General features: G+C 42.1%; 1 protein-coding gene across 12 annotated transcripts in view; it reads right to left on the bottom strand.

Annotated features, from left to right (window-relative positions):
• cacna1g (calcium channel, voltage-dependent, T type, alpha 1G subunit) overlaps window positions 1–24,115 on the bottom strand; it is a 386,801-nt gene that overhangs the window by 209,188 nt on the left and 153,498 nt on the right. For all 12 annotated transcript variants that reach the window (XM_039787919.1, XM_039787908.1, XM_039787916.1 and 9 more), the window contains exon 5: window positions 3,291–3,388. In XM_039787919.1, the coding sequence (XP_039643853.1) occupies window positions 3,291–3,388 (98 nt within the window). The remainder of the gene's footprint in view (window positions 1–3,290; window positions 3,389–24,115) is intronic.

Here is a 24,115-nt window from a genome sequence, read left to right as displayed (position 1 = left end):
CATATAAATCTGCCTGAGTCCAAAGATGTCTGTCTGGGGAAAGCCGAAACACAGAGACACAGCCTAAAGCAGCATACCAACTGTGGATCGGCTTGTCCCTGACCTACATTCCACTGCTGTGTAGGAATTCAATCCACCTGCATGATCGCCAGTTATATAAAGCAGCACGACAGCGGAGCGGAAGTCCAATATGCTAAGATAAGGTAAATTCATACAGCTAATATCTCCTTCAACCAAGCCCTATTAATCATTAGAAGCAATATATGACTGGTCATTGTGATAAGTTATTACAAAGTTTCAGCTTTTAGATAAGCCCTTATGAATGTAAAAACTGTGACTTGTGTTTTAATTTCTGCACTGACTTAGTATGTAAGGATACAGATATGGGCTCTTTCATGGCAAGATGTGAATGTCTATGTTTGAATTAGATGTTAATTCTCTGATATTTAAGGTCTAACTATTGCAGAAGTCAGTTTGTGCACATGAAAGCCAAGAGACACGTCACTTTTTACTGCCACCTGTCACTGTTGGTTTTGCCAGTTCACAAGATCTTTTTGGCTACTAAACTGAGGCAAGTATTTTCTTTAACTAGGAACAAAGTGTGAAGACAGTGTGCTTCTGACAAGACTTTTTTTTTTTGTCAATACCGTGTCTTAAAGGTGCATATGGAAGCCCTGAGAGGAAAGTAGTGCAATTTTTGTCTGATCGAACTAGTTTTTTTTTCCGTCTGGGTTTAGGAATCGAGAACAGGTCCGACCAAAGTTTTGCCAGAGATCATTTTTCAAAGTTTTTTTTTTTTTTTTTTTTTTTTTTTTTTTAAAAAAAGTTTGGTTACACTTTCCATGAAGGTATCTACATAAGAGTGACATGACACAAACATAAACGAGTCATAAAGGTTTATGACATAACACTTCTGTCATTCGGTTTTAGTTAGGGTCAGGATTGGGGTTAGGGTTCATGTGTTCATGACAGTGTCATGTCACTCTTATGTAGATACCTTTTAAGTAAAGTGTTACCAAAAGTTTTTGGTCAAAACGTTTTTCGTCGTTCTTAACAGAGTAGAAGTAGGGTTTGCTAACTGAAAACTAAACAAGTCGCCTTGACCATCTTACCTGTCTATGAGAGAAAAATGGAGAGAGGTCTCCAGGAAATTTGTTCAATTGGACAAGTTAATTGTTCACTCATGTTAGCTAGTATTGGCCATGTTTCTGTCCAGAGACGAAGCTAAATACATTTAGGCTAATAACCCAGGAAGACGCCGACAGTGGAAACGGCTGGTCAGTCATGTCAGTTAAATGTTTGCTACGTAAGAACTTATTCGGCAAAGGAACTCTTTTGAGGAAGTTTTATCAAATTTTGCCGTTTTCAACTTTCCTACAGCTTTTCTAATGAAATACTTCAAAATGCCCCCAAAATATGTGAATGGAAACACGGCTATTATGTCTTGTGTTTGGGCCAAAGTGGATGCACATATACAGAAACCGACAAGGGGCACGCACACACACACACACACAGTGAAGTAGTCTCGCAGTCTGCAACCGATGTCACACACTGTACGCGTACAACCGCTAATAACTATGTGGTTAAGTTCCATGACACTACCGATGCTCACACACCAGAAAATATATCCTCACATTGTGTAATAAGTGGTCTGCTCCGGATTAAAATCCAATTCAGTCCAGATTGAGTGTGTAGCACACACACATTAGCTCTGGCAACTCCTGTCCTTTGATCCACTATCCAAAATCATATAATGTTGGATGACTGTATAAGCCTTTGTCCATTTTGATGATGAAAACAAAGCAGTTTGGAAAAGGCTGCCAGCTAAGTGGCTCACACTATGTGAAGACATCAAGACTGGATCAGATTTAAATCTTACACACCAAACATTTGCATTTGTTGTGCAGAGTAAGAGATTAAACATCGGAGCCTCACACACTACCAGATTGTCTGTGTTGTCACGCCAAACTTGTGCTGACGTCGCTCACACTGTAGCCTGGATCAACGGAGGTATATTTCCCCCTCACCTTCCGCTCTCTGTGTGTTGCTGTTCTCAAACTTCGAGCTAACAAGCTACACGCTGCAAATGGAAAGTTTTGAAGAGAAATTGGATTGTGCAACAAGGCAGGCCTGCTCGGTTCTTTGGGTGAATGATTGTACAGATTTATAAAGCATATGTTTTGCGCCATTTACTCTCTAACTGGGACATTTTGGGACTGATTGGTGGGATTGCTGTGGACAAAGTACACCTGGCAGTACACTGGTAAGAGCAAATTACGTAAACATGTGTCCAGCTAATTTATATAGCTCAACTTACTGCGTTGTGTGAACAGTTATCTTCATTTAAAGGTCCCATGGCATGAAAATTTCACTTCATGAGGTTTTTTAACATTAATATGAGTTCCCCCAGCCTGCCTATGGCCCCCCAGTGGCTAGAAATGGTGATAGGTGTAAACCGAGCCCTGGGTATCCTGCTCTGCCTTTGAGAAAATGAAAGCTCAGATGGGCCGATCTGGAATATTCCCTTCATGACGTCATAAGGGGAAAGGTTACTTCCCCTTTCTCTGCTTTGCCCGCCCAGAGAATTTGGCCCACCCATGAGAATGAGAGAGACATCATGGCTTGCAAACGAGCAAAGTGGCAGTTGGTCAAGGCCACACCCCCACCCTCCACCTTGCCCCCCCTCTCTCCTCCTCAATAGCATTTAAAGCTACAGACACAGAAATGGCACATCCTATGGAAATAGGGGGTGTGGGTTGTGGGACTGGCTCTAGTGGCTGTAATTCTGCACCAAGGCTGAATTTCGGGAAAGAGACTTCAGATACAGTATTAGGGGACCACTAAGGTCTATATAAAAGCATCCAAAAAGCACCATGTCATGGGACCTTTTAATATTGTATGTGGCATTTGCGCGGTGTTCCTTCCTGCGACCATTTTGCAGAGCCATTGTCGCTGCGTCCAAAGACAATTGTGAAAGGTTAAAAGAAATGCAAACAACCCAGAGCATTTTATTCTCCTGTTACAGAATGCATCTGGGGTGTAGCCAAATCTTCCTCCACAGCGCTGTGGAGATCTGGCAACGCGAGACTTCTCACAGTGGCGTAAGGCAACGGTCAGCCTAAAAGTTCTACACAGTGTCCGTATCTTTACCAGCCTGGCTTTAGTTTACGATCAAAGAAATGTATTTGTCTCCAGAGGAAGCCGCAAGCGTTGTGGTTTTGTGAGTGTTCTGGGATCCAGAGTCTGGTTAAGGACATGAAGTGTGAGAGGCCAGTTAGGTCTGCACTCACTTGGCACTCGGTTGATGGCTCTCAGAGGTCTCAGCACGCGAACCGTCCTCACCGCTGAAAAACTGACGTTCTGCAAGTTGAGGGAGTACTCCAACATCCTGCAACATGTGGAGAGAAAGATGTGTAAGTACAGCGATAACAAAACCCAAATACTTTAATTGCTATCACAGCTCCCACTGCAGAGCCTGCTTTATCATCTGGGAATAAAAACACAGAAAATGGAAGGGCAATATTATGTAGCCAATTATATATTGCATGTATTACATGCTCTCCCACTCTATCAAGTGGTAATTAATCCTCTATCGTCCTGAATCCCATTTACATTCTTGCCTTTAGAGATGGCGGCAGTACATGTGTTCTGGCAAACAATATGCTTTCATTCCAACTGCAGCTAACGGACCAGCAAGTTAGAAAAAGACTTGACACACAAACTGCAGCGTGTGTGTGTTTGTGCTTGTATATGGAGCGCAGCCTACACGCAATGTTTGCACGCCTGACAAACACACGCATTTATTCACATGCACCCTCGCACAATCAACCTTCAAAGGCGCGAACGGCATACAGTGTCCCCTTTTAGACGTCAAGAGCGGGTGAATCGCTCGTCATTGAGAAGATAATGTGGCGTCCACGGTACATAAAAGAGCAGCATCAGATCAAGTCCGCTTGTAACCTTGGGACGGCACACTCTTAACACTCTCCAGCAGCTCTTTACAGGCTCTTTCTGGCTGTGATGGGAGGTTAGAAGGACAGCGCTAGCAAAGAGAAACTGTGGAATGCTTGAAAAAAAATTTCTTCTTGATCAGAGTTCATCGTCATCTCGTCTCCCACTCACTCTCTCTCCGTGTGTGTGTGTGTGTGTGTGTGTGTCTGCATGTGTGTGTGAAGCAGATGCTGAGCACATGTGCAGCTTGAAGGGGCGTGCAGATGAAGGAATTCCCTCCTCGCACTGGCTCCAAGTCTGTCTGTTGGACAAATTTGCAACACATGTCGGACGGTCTGTGTGTGTGTGTGTGTGTGTGTGTGTGTGTGTGTGTGTGTGTGTGTGTGTGTGTGTGCGCCTGTTGGTCACCTGAAGTGCAAGAAACTCCCTTAATTAATGTGTGTGTTTGAGATGTCCCAGTACGAGCCTTTTCTGATTTGTTACACCAAAGCAGTATTTAACACACACACACACACACACACACACACACACACACACACACAGTACCCTGAGCTTGACAGATGGCCTGTGAGCCACAGAGACAAGGTAAATGAGTAAACAGTTAACGGAACGGCACAGAGACGCCATCCCATCACCAGCTGAGACACATAATCTGGTAGTCCCTGGGAACAGCGGCAGCTGTGTAATGTTCTGTAATGGCCGCCGTGGACACTAAGGTCAAAAGGAATCAAGTGGCACTTTTATGAAAGAGTGACTTGCAACTTTTGGAGTTTATGGTTGCAATGGCGCCACGCTAAGCTTAACACCAGTGGTGTAGTCTACGTGATCCGCAGGCATACGCCGTATACCCACTAGGAAAAGTCAAGGATTTCCTTACACCCACTTACAAAAGCGCGATGATACGTAACAACATCGTTTTGTGAAACGTTGAGAACGTTCTCATTTTCATTCAGAAATTCACCCCGTCTGTGTTGTGAAGCGCTGACATTTGGACCTTTGGGGCTTCCGTGGCCGTGCCCCGGATCTGACGTAATGTCACCCAACGTTACTAAGCAACAACAAGTTGCATTCTTTGCGCGGTCCTTCCTTTCTCGCAACTAGGTAGAGTTTGACCAAAGTTTTAAAGTAACGAGATATGAAACGTAAACAGACCCAAATAACACTACTTCAGTGTTTTCAAAAGTGCGTCCCTGCCGCGTCGGGTGACACTGCAGCTGCCACAGATCATGATGACCCGATGGTTAACGTTACCGTTACAAAAAACCAGCCCGAAAAGTCTACCGCAACGTTACTGTTACCTGGTAAGTGAGAGTAGCTTACACACCTGTGTGTGTGTGTGTGTGTGTGTGTGTGTGTGTGTGTGTCTAAGTAAAGCAGTAAACAGAATACAATGTTTATATTTCCTTTTTTGAGATGATGAGAGAGATGGTGCGAAGTGAGAACTCCTGGCCAGCATTGTGGACTGAAAGTCATGTTAGGGAGGCATCCTAGGTAAGGGTGGAGGGACAGAAAGTTAGGTAAATATCAGCACACATGCAAAGCTGATATAAGCAATGGAAATTCATAAGGTCAATGACTATGCAAATTAGAGTAAATTCTTAAATCTTAAATGTGCATTACTTTACACAATTAAATTACTCTATGGCAATGTTAGTTATCAATGGTCAGATAAATGGTAAGATAGAAAGAGTGGAGCTTTCTTCTCTTTTCGTCTGCTTTTTATGCATTTGTTGTTTCTTAAATACTTTTGATTAAATGTAGGCCCTGTTCAGCAGATGTTATTACTAATAGATACAAAACTAGTATGATGATGCTAATTATTAGTCATGGTTTTGTGTGGCAGTGTAGGGGTGTCGATTAAACGGCTCATTTGTGTGATGTCCTGTTGTGTTCAGGTTCGGTTGCGTTTCTCAAAAAAGTTAAATCTGTCTCATCTGTTCTCAAGTTTAAGTGTTTTTTTTTACAGGGCTTTAAATAAACGCCATCAATACTGAAACGTCTGTTGTCCTGGTACAGTTCTTATACGGAAACGTCACAGTGCGTCGCTCTGGGACAGGCGAGTATGAGGCTGGGAGGGGAAAATCACAGTATACTCACTACAAAAAAATAGACTACACCACTGCTTAACACTAAAGATTTTTAACCCTTCTGAAGCGAGTCATCCAGTGGAAATTTACCTGCTGGTAAACGCAGACCTGGTTCTGCCACCATTCATCCGTATGTAAAGCAGTTCAGAAAATCAGCACATTTTCCCCTTAAGTTACAAGCTAATGCTACTAGTTGCTAGCTAGCTTGGTTGGCTGAAAAAGACCATTTTATGCGACTCAAATGTTCCAATTATCTTTGATGAAGTGAAAACACACAGCAAGAGGGAAAAAGTTTAAGATAAAACAGACAACACCCAAAATTTAAGATTTTTTGGGGGTATTTTAGGCCTTTATTTCGACAGCACAGCTGAAGACATGAGGGGGGAATGACATGCAGAAAAGGGCCACAGGCCGCAGTCAAACCCGGGCCCGCTGCGTTGATGAGCAAACCTCTATACCAACTGAGCTATCCGGGCGCCCATCATGCAGTTTTAAAGAAGACTTGAAACTACTGTAGCGACTAAGACGATAAACTCATTATGAAAATGTTTATTGAGGTAATAAATCAAGAGGTAGGGTCATTTCTCATAGACTTCTATAGAAACACGCTTCTTTTTGCAACCAGTGGAGTCATCCCCTGCTGGAAATTTGACAGAATGCAGGTTGAAGGCACTTCCACATTGGCTCCACATTGGCTTGACTTTGCAGGCCTGGAAGCATTGTCCATTATTTTTTTATTTCAGTCTGTTGTTGGTGCCACAACTTTATAGATATAGTTGTGTATTCAGAAACTGTGCCTTTAAACGAGCCGTCAGGACTTACGGACAGTTGTGATGTCACAACTATACCATCTATAGGTAGCAAATGTCACTACAGTGCCGTTACTGTCATTCCCCGGCTGCAATGACGGTCCAGAGACTCACAGAGCTGAGAGGTGGGTAAGCTGACCAAGCAGAGCAGACTGGGCTTTTTCGAAAGGGGGGCAAAAGCTTGATTTATGGTTCTGCGGAGGCTCCACGCAGAGCTTTCACCGTAGCCTACGGAAGTGGCCTGATGTTTATGTTTGCGCGTTGGTGTGTGCGTCGAGCCGGAATGTGTGCGTGTGGGGTGTGGGTGGTAAAGCGAGGGAGAAAGTGAGAGAGTGACGGCGATTAGCTTCGGAGCGAGTAGCGACTCTAGAGTCATAGTGAGAGAAACAAAGTGTCTCCCCTGTGCTTTCTGACCACGGTGGAAAATCTGGAGCAGGAAAAGTTAACCCTCTCCTTGATTTCACGTTGTTTATGAAGAAGGAGAACCAGGAAATGATTCGGGGGAAATGGCAACGCTATCAAGCCACGGCCGAGCGACGTACGTTGCCGCGACGTGTAGTTCCATTTTTCGAGAGGTGCACGTCAGTCTACACAGCGTAGGGTCTGGAGTAGGTTTCTGTGTCGACCTACATACGCAACAACGGCATAAATTTTACACAAAAGTATAAATCAAGCTTTAAAGAGACAGGTGCCAAAACTGAGCTTTTCAGACAGAGGGTGAAGACAGGTATATTCAGACAGACTGTCTGAGAAAAATGTTTTTTGAACATTAAAGCATGTAAACATTTTCTATTGACAGTAAAGTAAAATGCAAGTATATATATATATATATATATATATATATATATATATATATATGGGACCATTAAATGCAAAAAAAAAATACAAGCATATGCACTTTAAGGGCATGAGCCACTATTGTATTTATTACAATATTATTATTTGTTGTCACTGTATTGTTATTGTGGCTGTGCGTTTTTGTATGTAATATGTGATTATAGGTTTTGTTGGTTTGTGTGCACCGAAATCAAATTCCAAATCAACTGCGGTTGATATGGGAATAAATGATTCAATCTTGAATCACGTCAAACCATTGTTATCATCTCCCAGTAACCACTACTGCTAACCTCTTCCATGATGAAGACAATACAAATAAGTTAGGTCAAAATAACAAACTCTTCCAAATAGAAAATGGCTTATATACCCACCATGTCAGACTGATAAATGATGTGACAGCAACATGGCAATTCAGTGTGATTATCAGGCCGTATGAGATGGGGAATATGCAATAAATTCACCACGATTCCAGTTCTGAATAGTAAAAGCCCCTATGGGAAATGTGTTGTACCATTATCAGGATACCAATGGGAAAAGTCATGTTTGAGTGTCATAGACATGCTATAAATCCCCAGAGCAATATAATACAAATATTAGGGTCATTCTCCGTCAGACGGAGTTGCATAAACAAACTTAAAAGCAGATGACGAATGATGTCTGTTGAAAAATAGTCCATGCAAAAAAAACCACTTGCTTCCCCCTGATGGGAGCCAGATGAAGTTCGGTGCGCTCAGTGAAAACTGACCCGTCTCCCCTCATCTGGAATGGAGAAAACAGCCGAGGAGAAATGGTGTGTATCAAACAAACGATGGAAACGACAGGAAGTCGTGCGCTGTTTTCGTCAGAGTCCGTGCCAGTGTTGACAATGCTGATACAGGGAAGGGCAACCGGCGGAGAAGGACTAAGAAATGAGAAGCCGGAGAGGACGGTGGGGGCGGGGGCGGGGGGAGGCCCAACCCTGGAGGGAGTTTGCGTGAGGAGAATTCCCAAACTGACGCCCACGGAGCCGATCTACACAGCGGGATGGAGTCGAAGAATGAAAAACAGTTTTACATCTTGTCGTACACACTCTTACATCTTGATATGGAGAGATTCTTACAAGGACAAACTCGCAGAAGAATATAATGAGAATCATACTGTTTAAGTCATGCAATAAAAAGCACCAAAGGACACACGCACGCAAACGCACACACACACACACACACACTCCTCTGGGCGGTTAGCTTCTTAGCTCGTCCTCTCTTATCGCAGAGGGTGAATGTGTGTGTTTGTGCCAAAGCAGCCAGACACATGATGGATGGTATACACACAGCTTTTCGGCTAGATCTCCTCCAAAACAAAGGCAACGGTAGCTTGGAACACACATACACACGAGACACAATAATGCCACCCAGAAACAGCTGTACTAGGAAAAGTATGCTAGGAAGTTGAGGAATGGAGAACAGTGTCCGATGTTTAACCCGCCTTGTCCTGACCTAACCTTTATATGTCTGCCTTTCTGTCTGTATCTATCCGTCAGTCCACCCATCTGTCTTCCTGCAGCTACTTGCACCGTCATAACTGTTAAGTATCCACCAGTCCTATATCTGACGGATGGATGACTGATAGTTGGAGCAAAAGGCAAGAGCATACAAGCATAAAAGAAAACTCACGAGTGTATTTTCGTTCATCATTCCCCTGGCTGGGTTTCCATCTTGTGTATTTTTATGCAAATCATGATGGATAGACTGGAGGAAAGACAAATGGAATTGACACATTTTGAGTCTCCTCAGTTTTCATGCTTGATTTGAGGCTGGGGAGTTTGTTTTTTCAGGGAAGAAAAGATTTGATAAATAACGTTGGAAATACCTTTGCTGAATAACTAATGAGGAGAGCTGGGACATTCTCACTGCACAGCAAGTTGACAAATGGCTTTGGGTACCCCGTAATGTTTTCAGCATCATGGTGGCTAAATATGTGTGAAACTAACTAAGAAATTGCTAGCCTAGCATGATCAAGGCTGGAAAGAAAAACACCTTTCGACAATTTGAGAGCTCAAAAAAATAACAGATTATTTCAGTTTTTTTGGCCTGCAACTCTACTCTCATTAGGGCCTAAGCGCTGACTAACGTTGGCTCGCGAAGGCCCTATTGAAACTGAAGGAATTATAATTGTTATGCGCAATGAATAGCATATTTCAGGGCCTTAACTTGCTCAAAAACTCACCAAAATTTGCACATGCATCAGGACTGGTGAAAAATTTGATATCTTGAGCGTTTAGTGGTGAACAAGATAGTTGTTGTAACTCGAGTGTACGTTGGCCAATCTGCCCGAAATATCTCATGATTGACAAGGGTCCAGGCGTGAGGACATCTACATGTCAATAGTGACTCATAGTCATAGTGCCCCCTTCTGGCAACATTAAGTCAGCCTTATATGACAAACATCATCCGATTTACATAAAATGTACAATATGTGGTCTGAGCCACCCCCTAACATTTAGCCACACCCCTGGACTTAAACCCCTTTCATAACTCAGGAACCCTTTGACGTAGACTTTTGTGTGAATGTTAATGTTGCTCCATATCTGCTGGATGTGTAAAATAGCTTTTTCGGAGAAACGCACGTTGACACGTCTATAAGGCAGTGTGTTTTTTTTTTTTTTAGCTTGTTGTGGAGATCTGCCTTAAAAGGGAAAAAAAAAGAACAAACAATAGCTTAATAGGCTACTCTGTGTATCTGGTACAGGGTACAGGGGTGAATACAGGTATATTAAGACACACAGTATGAGAAAAATAACATGTTTTTTTTTTGTTAACATGTTCTAGTAAAACCCCAATTACAAGTATGAACCTGAAAATTATCATAATATGGGACCTTTAAAGCTGTGGTAGGCGCTATATTTTTGGCGTTGTTGCACAAACAATTCCATAGTAATCTTTTAGCATATTGTTAATTCACAGGGTCTGAGAGAAAAATCTGCACCTCCTCTTGGCTCTGTTGTCAGGCTTAGATAATCTAGCCATGACAGAGACTTTGGTCAATCACGGGTCATTTCAGAGAGCAAGAGAGAGATTTAGAGCGTTTCTATTGGCTGGTTTTCACATGCGTTGCCTGTGTGACAAAGTGGGGAGAGGGAGAGGTCTCACTCTACTTCAAATGTTGGCGTTTTATTGTATCCTACCCACTGCTGCTTTACTTTAATTCCAAAATGTGCAAACCATAGTGAAAAAGATATTGCTTCCCTGCAGAACTAGATCACATTTTGAAGTGTCCTGAACATCCTGGATTGAAATCACATATCCATGAAATATTAAGTCATAATCATAAATATTGAGAAATGCATTTAGGTAGCAGTTATTTGATTGATCCACAGTCAAAGGGCTGCTTCACCTCTTTAACCCCACTGTTATTATTACATTAGGTAATGGCTTTGTTATTAGATTATTGGACTATACCGCTTTACCACTGTAGCTGCCCATTCCTCCATCATGATCGGTCTTGTCACTTATCACTCATTATGAACTAACCACTCATCTCTCCTCTCCGCTAAAAAAACCTTTAGTCACACATTGTTGGCATTCTATTCGCCTCCACATCAGTGACAGGCAAGCTGTCACACTAGTTCTCCGTCAGCATATTAATTGTGAGTGATGGATAGCTCTTTATGTGTGTGTGTGCGTGTAGTATTGTGGAAGTGCAATTGCTACAGTGTGTGCTCCATAAAAGTAAGTCTGAGACGCTCCGTTGGATCGCCTGTCTCTTTAAGCCCCCCCTCCCGATAAAAAAAACCCAGTCTGCTCTGATTGGTCAGCGTTCCAGATCTCCAGAGTCTCCGCACCTGTGCTCTGCTGTCTGCCTATGTACAGTCCGTTGCAGCCGGAGACTGACTGCAGCGGAACATATAGCTGAATCATAAATTGCCAACATAGGCTTCTAAACCAAATAATACACAGTCGCTGATCCTAAATTGGGGAGAAATTAACAACATTGCAGATGTTGAGATTGCAGCTTTCAGCTTAGCATGTAGCTACATGTGGCAGGGTATGTAGCCTAAACACTGCAGTAGTGCCTGCCTGGAGCAGATGACTATATATATATATATATATATATATATATATATATATATAGTCATCTGCTCCATTATCTGCTACAGTACAGGCCAAAAGTTTGGACACACTTTCTCATTCAATGCGTTTCCTTTTTATTTTCATGACTATTTACATTGTAGATTCTCACTGAAGGCATCAAAACTATGAATGAACACATATGGAATTATGTACTTAACAAAAAGTGTGAAATAACTGAAAACATGTCTTATATTTTAGATTCTTCAAAGTAGCCACCCTTTGCTTTTTTATTAATAAGGGAAAAATTCCACTAATTAACCCTGACAAAGCACACCTGTGAAGTGAAAACCATTTCAGGTGACTACCTCATGAAGCTCATTGAGAGAACACCAAGGGTTTGCAGAGTTATCAAAAAGCAAAGGGTGGCTACTTTTGGAAGAATCTAAAATATAAGACATGTTTTCAGACTAATTTCATACGTTTTGTTAAGTACATAATTCCATATGTGTTTATGTCATGGACGTCGAATAATGAAAACATTAATGAATGAGAAGGTGTGTTCAAACTTTTGGCCTGTACTGTATATATATATATATATAAAACTGGCTCGCTGTGACATCATACGGAGCCGAGAGTAGAACAAATAGTTAAAACCGGAGTGTTTCTTTAAAGCTGTAGTGCGTAGTATCTGTCGCCACCATGTCTGTCGTCACCACCTGTCGGCGCGTCCACATGATGCTAGCCTTCCGTGACCGTGAACATTCGTTTAAAAATTGAAAACAAACTTTTTTTGGCGCTTTTTTTCCCCGACAATTTTGTTCCTTTTTTCGATTGCTTTTGACGCTTTTTTAAATGTTTTTGTCAATTTTTTCAACGCTTTTTTTTTTTTTAAGTTCATGTTCAATAAACCTAATGTACAGTATATGACATTATACCTCAATTTTGAGTTAAAAAAAAAGCACAAATGATGAATTACTTTGACTAATAGTTAAGATCAGAGGACGTTGAGAGGCTCACAGACTGGTTTATGTCAAAGTTCATTCAGGATGCTGTTTTGAAACCATTTAAACAATTATTTTCAGGCAATATGGTTGAAAGAAACCCATATTCCTTTTATAAAAAAAAAAAAAAACTTTGAAAATGGGTCAAATTTAACCCCGAGGATAACACAAGGGTTAAATATGTTCACCTCATTATTTTGAGCTTTGGCCATGTGTAACATTGGCATGAAATGACAGGAATGACAGAAAAGCGAAATAGGTCTCCTTTAATCAACACGTACCATTCATGTCACTGCGTGAACACCAGCTAATGGCGAGGGTCTGATGATATTAAAGTGAGCGCTTGGGTATCGTTAAGGAGAAGTGGAGAGAGAAAAAACCACAGAGAACGGACAGATGGAGCGTTTTCATGCTGAATCAGATTGAAAGCCTTTCATCAGCAACACGTTCTGCCATCAACCCACTCGGCTGCTTATCTAACCCAAATGTTAACCAACTTTTTTCTTCACAGTCACGGCTGATTACTGAATATCTCTCTTTCCCTGGCAACAATCACACACTGTGAGGGAATTCTCCTTCTTCTTGGCCCCGAGCAGAAAAGTCAGAGGTCTTAGCTACAGAAACGCACTCCTACACTGGCATTAAGTGTGTTGCTCGTGGACGCTTCAGAGTCGGCAAATCTAACTACTAGACCCCGTGGCTGCGTCCTTTTCCACGTTCTGTTAAAAAAAAAAGTCTGAGGAAGGTAGCTTAGAACAAATAAGACAAATGAAAACATAAGACACCAGAAAAGGCAGCACGCATTGAATAATACATGACAGCAATAAAGTTATATGCTTAATACAGTATCATTTCCTTCCAGGAAAGTCATTCTTTTGTAATTGTAGCAAACTATATAAACCCAAAATGTTGCAAACAACATGTGACTGTGTCTTTCCAGCATATAAAATAGTCCCAAATGTTCCCAGGTCAAACATAATCAAAGTTAACGAACCAGTTTCCTTGTGAATGTGCCTGAGGGAACTTTCTTCATCTTATCAAACAACACAATGCGTCTTATTGTCTGATAACTGCAGAGCTTGGTATCCCGCTGATACCTTGGCCACTTGCAATCAATCAAAATACACAAACTTATGATTTAGTTAAGTGCTCTTTAAAGCTACAGTTGGTAACGATTATAAAAAAATAAATAACTTGTCGTTTCTCCTGGTGCTGTTAATCAGTCCCTCCAGAAAAACGTGATTATGCGATCGCATAATTCAATGCATAATCAGCCAAAGTCCAGATATATATGCGGGGGCCGCACTTTCGCCGCATAAATTGCCGATTTCCGCGCAAAATATGCGGGGCTTGCATGATTTCATAATCCCCGCATTTTCGTTGCAAAAAACATATATAACATATATAAACATATATCTTAGCAGAAAGTTTAAAAATGCGAGCCATTTTCCCCTGTTGCCATGGGAACATTATGAAGTGACGTAATTCCGCGACGTGAACATCATGGAAAAGCAGGGTGTTGGGGGAATCACAATTTTTTCTCTTTTTCATCAAACCGCAGTTTTTGCAAGTTCCCGCAATTTTATCGCATAAAATTGCATAAATATATCCCGCATATTCCATCGCATTTTTTAAGGAAACGTGCCGCATAATCAAGGGGTTTTGGCCGCAACAATCACAAAAAAACTCCGCATTTTTCTGGCAGGACTGGTTAATGGCATAAGTCAAACGACCAATCAGAGCCGAGGAGTCTCTAAAGCAGTGCCAATGACTCCTCCTGAACTGCGGTCAAACTGTTAAACACTAGGCAGCGCTGATGAAATACAATATGTATTAAAATTCTGTTCTACTGTTACATATTCTGTTACATATCTTAGGCTACATTTACACTGCTACGTTTTGGTTTACCAAACAAATATCTTATGCTACGTTTACACCTCGCATTAGCACTGCTCTGGTATTTCAGAGCGTCTAAACCGGAGAAATTTGGAAACACTTCGGAGCCCTTTTCGGTTTGGAATCTGCGGGGTTGTGTTGCCGTCTCAACGGCCGCAAACGGAGACGTTTGGCAACACCGGCGCTGACTCCAACGTTTCGCCACCTGATTGGGTCTTATCGGTCGTGGCGTCTCGTTCTCTGAGACTAAGCTACTAACGTTACCATGGCAACTACCAGCAACAGGCAGAGTATACATTCTGCCTCCGGGCGTGTTAGTTTAAACGGAGATTAGTTCTTCTACTGGAGCTAAAACCACTAGTGTGCACGGAGATCGCTTTTGGCTCCAAACTTAAAATCCAAAACCTAGCAATGCAAATGTTGCCTTAGTGTACGGTTAAGGTGTAAAATGGGAAAGCTTGCTCCGACCGGTAGGCCGGTAGGCGGTGGCTGGTTTTGGCTCGACTTGGTCACAAACTTTCTCATTTTACAGCTCAGCAGTTCACTAAGATATGTTCCTGAAAACATTTAAAGCGAGAAATAGGCAATCATGAACCTCGATTCATATTTGATCAGCGCTGGCCCAGTTTGACCGCAGTTCACGAGCAGTCACTGACACTGCGTTAGACTGCGCAGCTCTGATTGGTTGTTTGTCTTCGGACGCGGTGGAAACTTGCAAATGCCATAATCTGTCTCATCAACACATTCTCACACCCAACTCGCAAAATAAGGACGTTCGGTCAGGAGCCTTTCTCGTTCTTATTTGACGTTAAAAGTCTCCTTTAGCGTCTCATGTAAACGTGCTTGGTCGCCACTATTGCCGTCCATTTTTCGGAGAAAAACAACGGGCAAAGGACGCCTCAAAAGCCGGGAAACACACGCCGGAGACGGGGAAACAAAACGCCACACGCGGGGCGCGAACCCGAGTCTCCTGAATGAAAGTCCGGTGTTTTACCCATCCGCCACCCCAACCACCGTCCTCACGCAGCAATTTCCCCTTACATAACACTCGCTAAATCTCATCCAACTGCTGCTCTCCCCAGTACGTTACACAAATACGCCGAAGGGTGCCTTCAGACGCTGAAGGACACTGACCAAACGTACTTATTTTACAAGTTCGGAATGAGAACGGGTTGGTCTCATGTGCTACTGTCAGGACATAGTGACAGTTTCAGCAAATACAAATTTAAACTATCAATGTCAACCTTAGTGTTAGCAATACTACAACAAGAGACAACCACTGAAACTACTTTGTCCTTTCGGCTTTCGTAATAATCTAATATCATGAGGATGCTAAGTGAAAGTAGTGTATCCTCCAGCCAATCAGAATCAAATGCTCTCTACTGTTGAAATACTGTGTAAAAACAGTTCTTTACAAAATACACATTGACACGATGATTTCCACGACTCTCGCGCGTTATTAGCGTCTACAGACACTACAAAGCCTGAAATGGAAGCACATCCTTTTTGGCCAGTCGGTGAAATTTCGAAAAAACACTATTTTGTAGTCCTTTTCTTTCCTGAAGCTGCAGAGGCCAATTTTGTAAATTACAGGCTTCAACTCTACGCCTCAATAGCCACAACTACTGATACGTGATATCAGTAATTTGCAGAGATTATAATTTTGTTTTTCCAAATCCTGTCAGTAATCACAATGCCAAAGTAGGAAGCGAGGGCGTCATTCTCACTGGAACGGTGAACCCCCCAGTTTCAGTTTGATTTACTCTGAAATCTTTCGAAACAGTGGCATCTGACTATCAAGCTGCAAAAATCCACAGGAGAAAAGGTCGATATTTTTAATTAGTACGCTGTGCTCACAGCAATAAAGATTTACAAGCAGTTGTGTGTATTCACTTTCTGTGCACGGAGAGGGTTTCCCACTAATGACTCATGAAAGCAGGATTTCATTTGGGAACCCAAGGCAAATCAACAGAGGCTGCAGGATGCCCTTCTCTATAACCACATTGTAATTTTGGTTAACAATACAGGCACAGTTTGACATACAAATGCATCCTTGTAAATTCTGCTCACACTTGCACTTAGCCTTTCTCGTTCTTTATCTTTCCTCCCTCTATCTCCCCAGCATCCCCACCCTAATAATCTATGGCTGATCTGCTGACCCACTTGTAGTGGGGAGATAATATAGCTAATGGAGGAGAGCCCAGGTGGATAAGGACACCCAGGACAAGAAAATACAGCCATCCAGTCTGGATGCTGTACAGAGAGAGAAAGAGAGAGGGGGGGGGGGGAGGAGAGAGGAGGCTGTGAGAGATACCTACTGCAGTGGACTGTTTGTTTAATGGGCATCGTTGTTCATGGATGCTATATCCTTGTCTGTGTCCTCTCTCTCTCTCTCTCTCTCACTCTGCTCTGGACTGCAGCATCACTCTTCCACACTACTCTCACACTCTCTCTCACACACACACACACACACACACACACACACACACACACACACACACACACACACACACACACACACACACCTAACCCACACTCTAGGAAGAGTGTGGGTTAAACCATCTGAGACACAACATAGTATCCATATACCAGTCCTTCCAGAAAAAAGTTTTTTTGTGATTGTTGCGGGCAAAAATCCTTGATTATGCGGCACGTTTTCTTAAAAAATGCGATGGAATATAATATGGATATTTATGCAATTTTATGCGATGAAATTGCGGGAACTTGCAAAAACTGCAGTTTGATGAAAAAGAGGAAAAATAGTGATTCCCCCAACACCCTGCTTTTCGATGATGTTCACGTCGCGTAATTACGTCACTTCATAACGTTCCCATGGCAACAGGGGAAAATGGCTGCTCTTGTGTGAAGTAAACGCAACATTTTTCAACTTTCTGCTAAGATGTATGTGACTTTTTTGCAACGAAAATGCGGCCCCCGCATAAATATGCAGACCTTGGTTGATTATGCATTGAATTATGCGATCGCATAATCGTGTTTTTCTGGAGGGACCGATTATGTAAACAGCTACTGTACAGAAAATACGTTCAATGTTATGTTACATTACCTAAAAGGTTATCCACGGAAGATTACTGTAACAATGTCATTATTTATTCCGCAGTGCTTTTATGCTGCATCGGTTACAGAGAATGAGCTGAACAGCGGGCTGGGTCTAACGCTAGCGGTCCGCTGACCCACTCATTACACACAACATCATTCCGTGACTGTTCTAAAACTTAAAGGAGTTTACTGATTACATGACTTTTTCAGGTTTTCCATGGCCTTGGAAACCCTGAGAGTAACAGAATATTGGTTTAAATTTGATCAGCACTGCCTAATTTACAGTTTAATCCGAGTTTGGGGTTAACCCTTAGATGCCTTTGGGATGCATGGGATGCAACAGGTATAGCAGCAGCTCGACTGCAGCGCTACAAGATGACGTACTATGAAGAGCGACAATGGTAGTGAGTAGTATTAAAAACAACAAAAATCTGTGTAAGCAGGTACAGTACAGGCCAAAAGTTTGGACACACTTTCTCATTCAATGCGTTTCCTTTTTATTTTCATGACTATTTACATTGTAGATTCTCAAAAAAGAAGCAAAATAAAATATACATATGTAATTATGATACATAAAAGTGCCAAATGTAAAATCTGAAAACATGTCTTATATTTTAGATTGCTCAAAGTAGCCAACCTTTGCGCTTTTTATTAATAAGGGAAACAATTCCACTAATTAACCCTGGCCAAGCACACCTGTGAAGGTAAAACCATTTCAGGTGACTACCTCATGAAGCTCATTGAGAGAACACCAAGGGTTTGCAGAGTTATCAAAAAAAGCAAAGGGTGGCTACTTTGAAGAATCTAAAATATAAGACATGTTTTCAGTTATTTCACACTTTTTTGTTAAGTACATAATTCCATATGTGTTCATTCATAGTTTTGATGCCTTCAGTGAGAATCTACAATGTAAATAGTCATGAAAATAAGGAAACACATTGAATGAGAAGGTGTGTCCAAACTTTTGGCCTGTACTGTAGGTTGGGGTCGGTGGATGGGTCAAGAGACCCGGGGTTTCGTGTCCTTTTCATATCACGCGTGTCACTTAAACGTAGCCTACATTTTGTAACCCCACGCACAATCTTTTCCCAACCCTAACTGTCCCGTTCTTGTCCCGCGTATCACTTAAAGGTACATTTTTAACCCCACCCACGACCATTCCCTAACCCTAATTAAGTGGTTTTACCCTGCACGTTGAATAATGACGCCAAATTGGTCCAGACCCACAGCGTCAAAACGTGACGCCAAGGCCTCCCAACCGATCACGTTGAAAATATGACGCGCTGTGGATGGGATTACATTGTAATTAGTTGAAAGTTTCTAGCGTTTGACTGAGACGCCAAAGGAGACTTTTTGCGTCTGTAAACTAACGCCAGATGCACCTGATCGAGCGTCCGATGGTTCGGAGTAATTTACCCTAGGGTCCTTTGCACCATGACCTCGAGCCAAACACCCCCCCCAGAAGCTTTTTTCACCTGGATCTAACATTGGGCGAGTTAGCGTAGAGTAGCGTTAGCCGCTGAATAGCTTAGCGCGGGGCTAATGGACCCACGTTTGTATCTCTTAAATGACCCCACTAATAATGCCCGAAATGATACCAAAGGTCTACACTAGTATATATAGGTTATGCACTCATAAAACGATGGATTGGAAAGTTTGTAAGTCCACCAGAAGGTTATGTAAATAACACTTGCCTGCTGGCTTCTGCTCTCTGCTGTTGTTGCTGCTGTGAGACGAGTGCTTAGGGACATCTACAAATTACAACACCGAAAAGAGATGCAACAAAAATATTTTTTTATTTAACTTATTTTTTAAAGTAAGTGCTGTAGTATAACTAGCAGGAGACAAGTAATAATTGAGGTAAGTTTGGAGACATTACCTTATTTAATCATTAAATTAATACATATTTTTGTTGTATCTCTTTTCGGTGTAGTAATTTGTAGACGGCCCTAAGCACTCGTCTAACTGCAGGTAGCAGCAGCAGCAGCAGCAGCAACAGCAACAGAGAGCAGAAGAGAGCAGGCAAGTGTTCATAAACTTCTGGTGTACTTACAAACTTTCCAATCCATCGTTTTATGAGTGCATAACCTATATATACTAGTGTAGACCTTTGGTATCATTTCGGGCATTATTAGTGGGGTCATTTACGAGATACAAACGTGGGTCCATTAGCCCCTGCGCTAAGCTATTCAGCGGCTAACGCTACTCTACGCTTAACTCGCCAATGTTAGACCCAGAAAAAGGGGCCCCCTGTTTTTGTAAAACCCCCCAAAAAAAACCCCAACCATCACTTTAAGAAAGAGAGGGGCTGCGGTCTTTCTCGATCCGCTCCTATACTTGTGTACGCAGAAGTACAGTCTGTAGTTCAAGCAACAGGCCTTAGGGCCAGCAGCAAACCTCCAAGTGACGAATTTCTGTGTTAAACTTGGAGGTGTTTCTGCTGGCCTGTGAGGAGGGAGATCTGGGCACTGGTAATATGGAGGGAAGTTTATCACTGTCCATTTATACTTTATTCTACCAACATTATTATGATACAAAGTTGGTTGAACAAAGTATCCCTTTAACGCACATTTTTGGAAAGAAAAAAGCAATGAGCGTAGTTCCAAAAATGTTTAACTAATAAATTGCTTCATTTAGTTAAAAAAAAAAGAAAAGGAAAAAAAAGTACATTCAGTTTTCTCTCTACATGCCTTTTTAACAGCATCCCTCCTCATTTTCACCTCATCCATTTCTTTCTCTCTCTATCAGCCTCTCTCTCTCACTTTTGTCTCCCTCTCTCCCTTCCCTGTTGACGTCTCTTCCACCCTCTCTCCTTTCCTCCTCCTCCATCCTCACACCCTTTCCTTCTTCCGCTGTCCCCTAAACTGGGCGGGAGCCGATCCAACTTGTCATTAATAAATCACGAAGAGAAGAAAGGAGGAGACGCTGAGGGTTAGGTCCTGTGCTTCTCTCTCACCTCCTTTAGTGCGACTCAATCACGGCTCTGAAATCCAAGAGGATGTGTTAAATATTTAAAGCCAGTTAAAGGTGCTCAGCTTGCATTTTAAATCTCAATATATCATGGCGAAATGAAGAGCGATACTTATACTGATAATTATCTTAATTGATCAGGACCGTGGTTAAGGTGATGAGTCACTCTGTGCCAGACTGTTCTATTTTTTCCTCAGATTTACAGTAAGACCCCACTAAGGGGAGAACAAGCATATTGCGTGGATGACACATAATTCATGTTGATTTTCTTTTCTTTTTATATAGTTTCTTACTTTTCTCCTCCTTAATGTGTTGGCACCTGTTTATGCATATACTGAAAACAGCAGCGCAATTGGGATATATGCAAACTTATTGTGAATTTACTTGAATACATATATCTATTTTTTATTATTATAATTATTTTGTATGAAGGAGTCATGGTGTTGGAGTAGTTAGGCATGGGACTGCTGTGTATATGTAAATGTATTTTGTGTTTTGTATTTTCTGTATATTTGTCTTAAGACCCCCTCGGAAATGAGATCATTTTTCTCAAGGGGTTTATGTCTCTAACAAATACTCTTAACATCATTAAAATGTTAAACAAAGGGGCGCCCTAGTGGTCTAGGGGTTAAGGCACTGACCGGTTCCCGTCATCCCCCATCTCTCTTCCCTTCTATATCTCTCTACTGTCCCTGTCCAGTAAAAGAACAATGATTAGAATTTCCATGCTATACGTCCACTCACAAAGTTTGCTTACAATAACGTCTGGGTGGAAACCTCTGCGTCCTGTACATTATAATTTAACGGCGCTGAGCAAACGAGGGCGAGGAAAAACTGGATACACTCTCATCCATAGAAATGAAACAGATAGAAAGGCCATTTCCATTTAAATCAACGTAGCAGAATGGTCAGAGCAGCAGCCATTTTTATGTGTACCACTGCCATAGTTACGTATAAATGGACAACCGAGCAGTGGATTTGTTACGTTACGAGTCGGAGAGCCAGCCGCTAAATGAGTTAAACGAATGATTCATCCATACGAAGCACATTGCTATCGCCACCATTGACAGCTTTATTGGGCTCGTTTTCTGTGAACGATGTGGCGAGGGGGTAACGTTAAAGGTATTGTGGAGGATTTTCTTTTTCCGGGTGGATCATCAAGACTATTGGTCCTCCTAGTTGTCAATCATTCTGGTGATATGTTTACGTAAGGCCGTCGAACGTGCTCGTCCCTAGGTAGTTTTCGCTTTCTGCGCATGCGCACTTTCAGGTGTATATGTGTGGTGAGCATAGGTAGTGAGCTACGTTTTCAGCCATTCATTGAAGCTCGTCGTTCTCACCATGTTTTTTCAAAATGTCTGAGGGTCGCAAGAGAAAAAGTGTCTAGGAATTGTATGACAAGAAGAGAAAGGCCTCTGAAGAAAGAAACAAGACCGGAGTGTTTTTGGGAGAATATTTCACACGCTGGCGTGCGCTAAAAGCACAGGTTGGGCTTCCCACTGATGCCTCAGTCGCGAAGTTTCTACTCAACAGGTAAAGTTTGGCATGCTATTTGGAGAAATCCATTTAAAATCACTGCTAGTAAAAGTTGATGTAAGCTATGATTAGCGATACTAGCCCTGGCACAAGTCACGCACCGCGCAGACACGGTAAACATCTCCATTTGTGAAAAAGTGCAAATTCTTCTTTGGGAAAGTAGGCTTGTATGAGCCATGCCGACAGCAACTTGTAAACAGTGCACTCTCGTGCACACGTTTAATAGGCGTTACCTCTCGGGAGCAGGTAGAGTGTTGCGCATGTGCAGTTTTTCAAAAAGTGGAGAGGGCGGTTCTTTTCTAAAATTCGGGATAATCCTCCACTATACCTTTTAAGGCGGAGTTAGCAAGATAACGCTAGCCAACTAACACAGGCTGGCTGGCTTGCTGGTTCCGCCGTGCTTTTATGCTGCATCGGTTACAGAGAACGAGCTGAACAGCGGGCTGGGTTAGCGGTCAGGCTGACCCACTGCCGCTGGGTCTAACTGTCCCTCCTCACTCCCTGCCACTCCGAGAACATCTCCCGAGCGTCGTCGCGCGGCTGTCCTCGCGGCGAGTAGCAGCACCGTTTACGCCCCCACTGAGAGCATATTGTCACAATGACGACTAACAGCAATAGCCATTTTGTTGTGTACCAATCAAATGACCACGGGAAATGGCCTTTCAATGGCCTTTCTATCCATTTTATGTCTATGCTCTCATCGCATTCATCTAAAATGCATTTTTGATGCTGTCATATGTCAACACTTTTACTAACGTTAGGTTGGAGAGCTAATTTTCCTGTTGGGCCACAGACTAAAGAAAATGACATCACCCAAACTAGCAGTGGTGAGATGTTGCTGTTCCTAACATTAGATTTGGTTTATAAAAGACGCTAGCAAAGCAACACAGTACAGAAAATAAGAACAGCAGAGATGTCAGATATGTCGGACCTCCATGTTTAACTATATATCTTTAAACGTTAGTTATGGCTAGAAATGACAACAGAAAAAAAAAAAATGTATCGCATATATTTTTCACATAACTTTCACATATCTCTGCAATTCAAATTAACTGCCATTTGTCTACCCAGAAGTGTTTTTTGTGTAAGCGCCATGTAACGGTGATTCGGTTTATTCTATTACAGATGTTCCAACCCCAGGGTTTTGGAACCCTAAAATGGGTCCCAAGAAAAATCTGAGGGGTTGCCAGATAATTCAGGACAGACAAGAATATTTCTGTTACACAACTTTTTTTTATTATTTTCATGACATGTTAGGGATATCATTGACTGTTGGTCGGTCCACCACTTTGGTCCATACTCAGTTGGATGGTATGAATTCTAGCAGTGTGCTGCAGGGGATGATTAGTGGTTTACATGGGGTATTTCATCACAATAACAAGATTTAGCTTGTTTTGCGAGACTCTTTCTAGGAGAGTTATGGGTACCTTTCTAACAATCACCTGTTTGATCACTGTTTCTATACAAGTTACAGCAACATGTCATTTATCCAAACTGACCCAAATGAGCATTTTCATTGGTGGTGTCTGTGCTCAAACATAAAACCGGATTACATAACGAAGGAGTCCAATCAAGCGATCGACTCGACTGCCTCAGCTTCTCTTCCTTTCTTCATCTGCCTTTCTTTGTCAATCCATCGTCCTTCCTCCTGTTCCCTCTCCATTCACACCCTCCCCCCCTCAGTTATCCTTTCTTTCTTTACAGGAGGAATCAAGCTACAGAGAGAGAGAGAGAGTGTTAAGTCGGATCGATCAACGTCCTGTGGATAGGATAGCCTGTCTGCTAGAGAAAGTGCTGCTACACTTTCCTATTTATGCTCCCAAAGGTATTGAATGGGGCTCCATTGCACCAATCAATACATGAATACATACATAAATGAAAACACTCTATTAACAAGTCATTCAATCTAGAGCTGAGTCTAA

The sequence above is a fragment of the Perca fluviatilis genome, chromosome 21 (assembly GCF_010015445.1).
Source record: "Perca fluviatilis chromosome 21, GENO_Pfluv_1.0, whole genome shotgun sequence".
Classification (NCBI taxonomy): Eukaryota; Metazoa; Chordata; class Actinopteri; order Perciformes; family Percidae; genus Perca; species Perca fluviatilis.
Note: the sequence above shows the minus strand (reverse complement) of the source record. Positions and strands in the feature narration are given on the sequence as shown.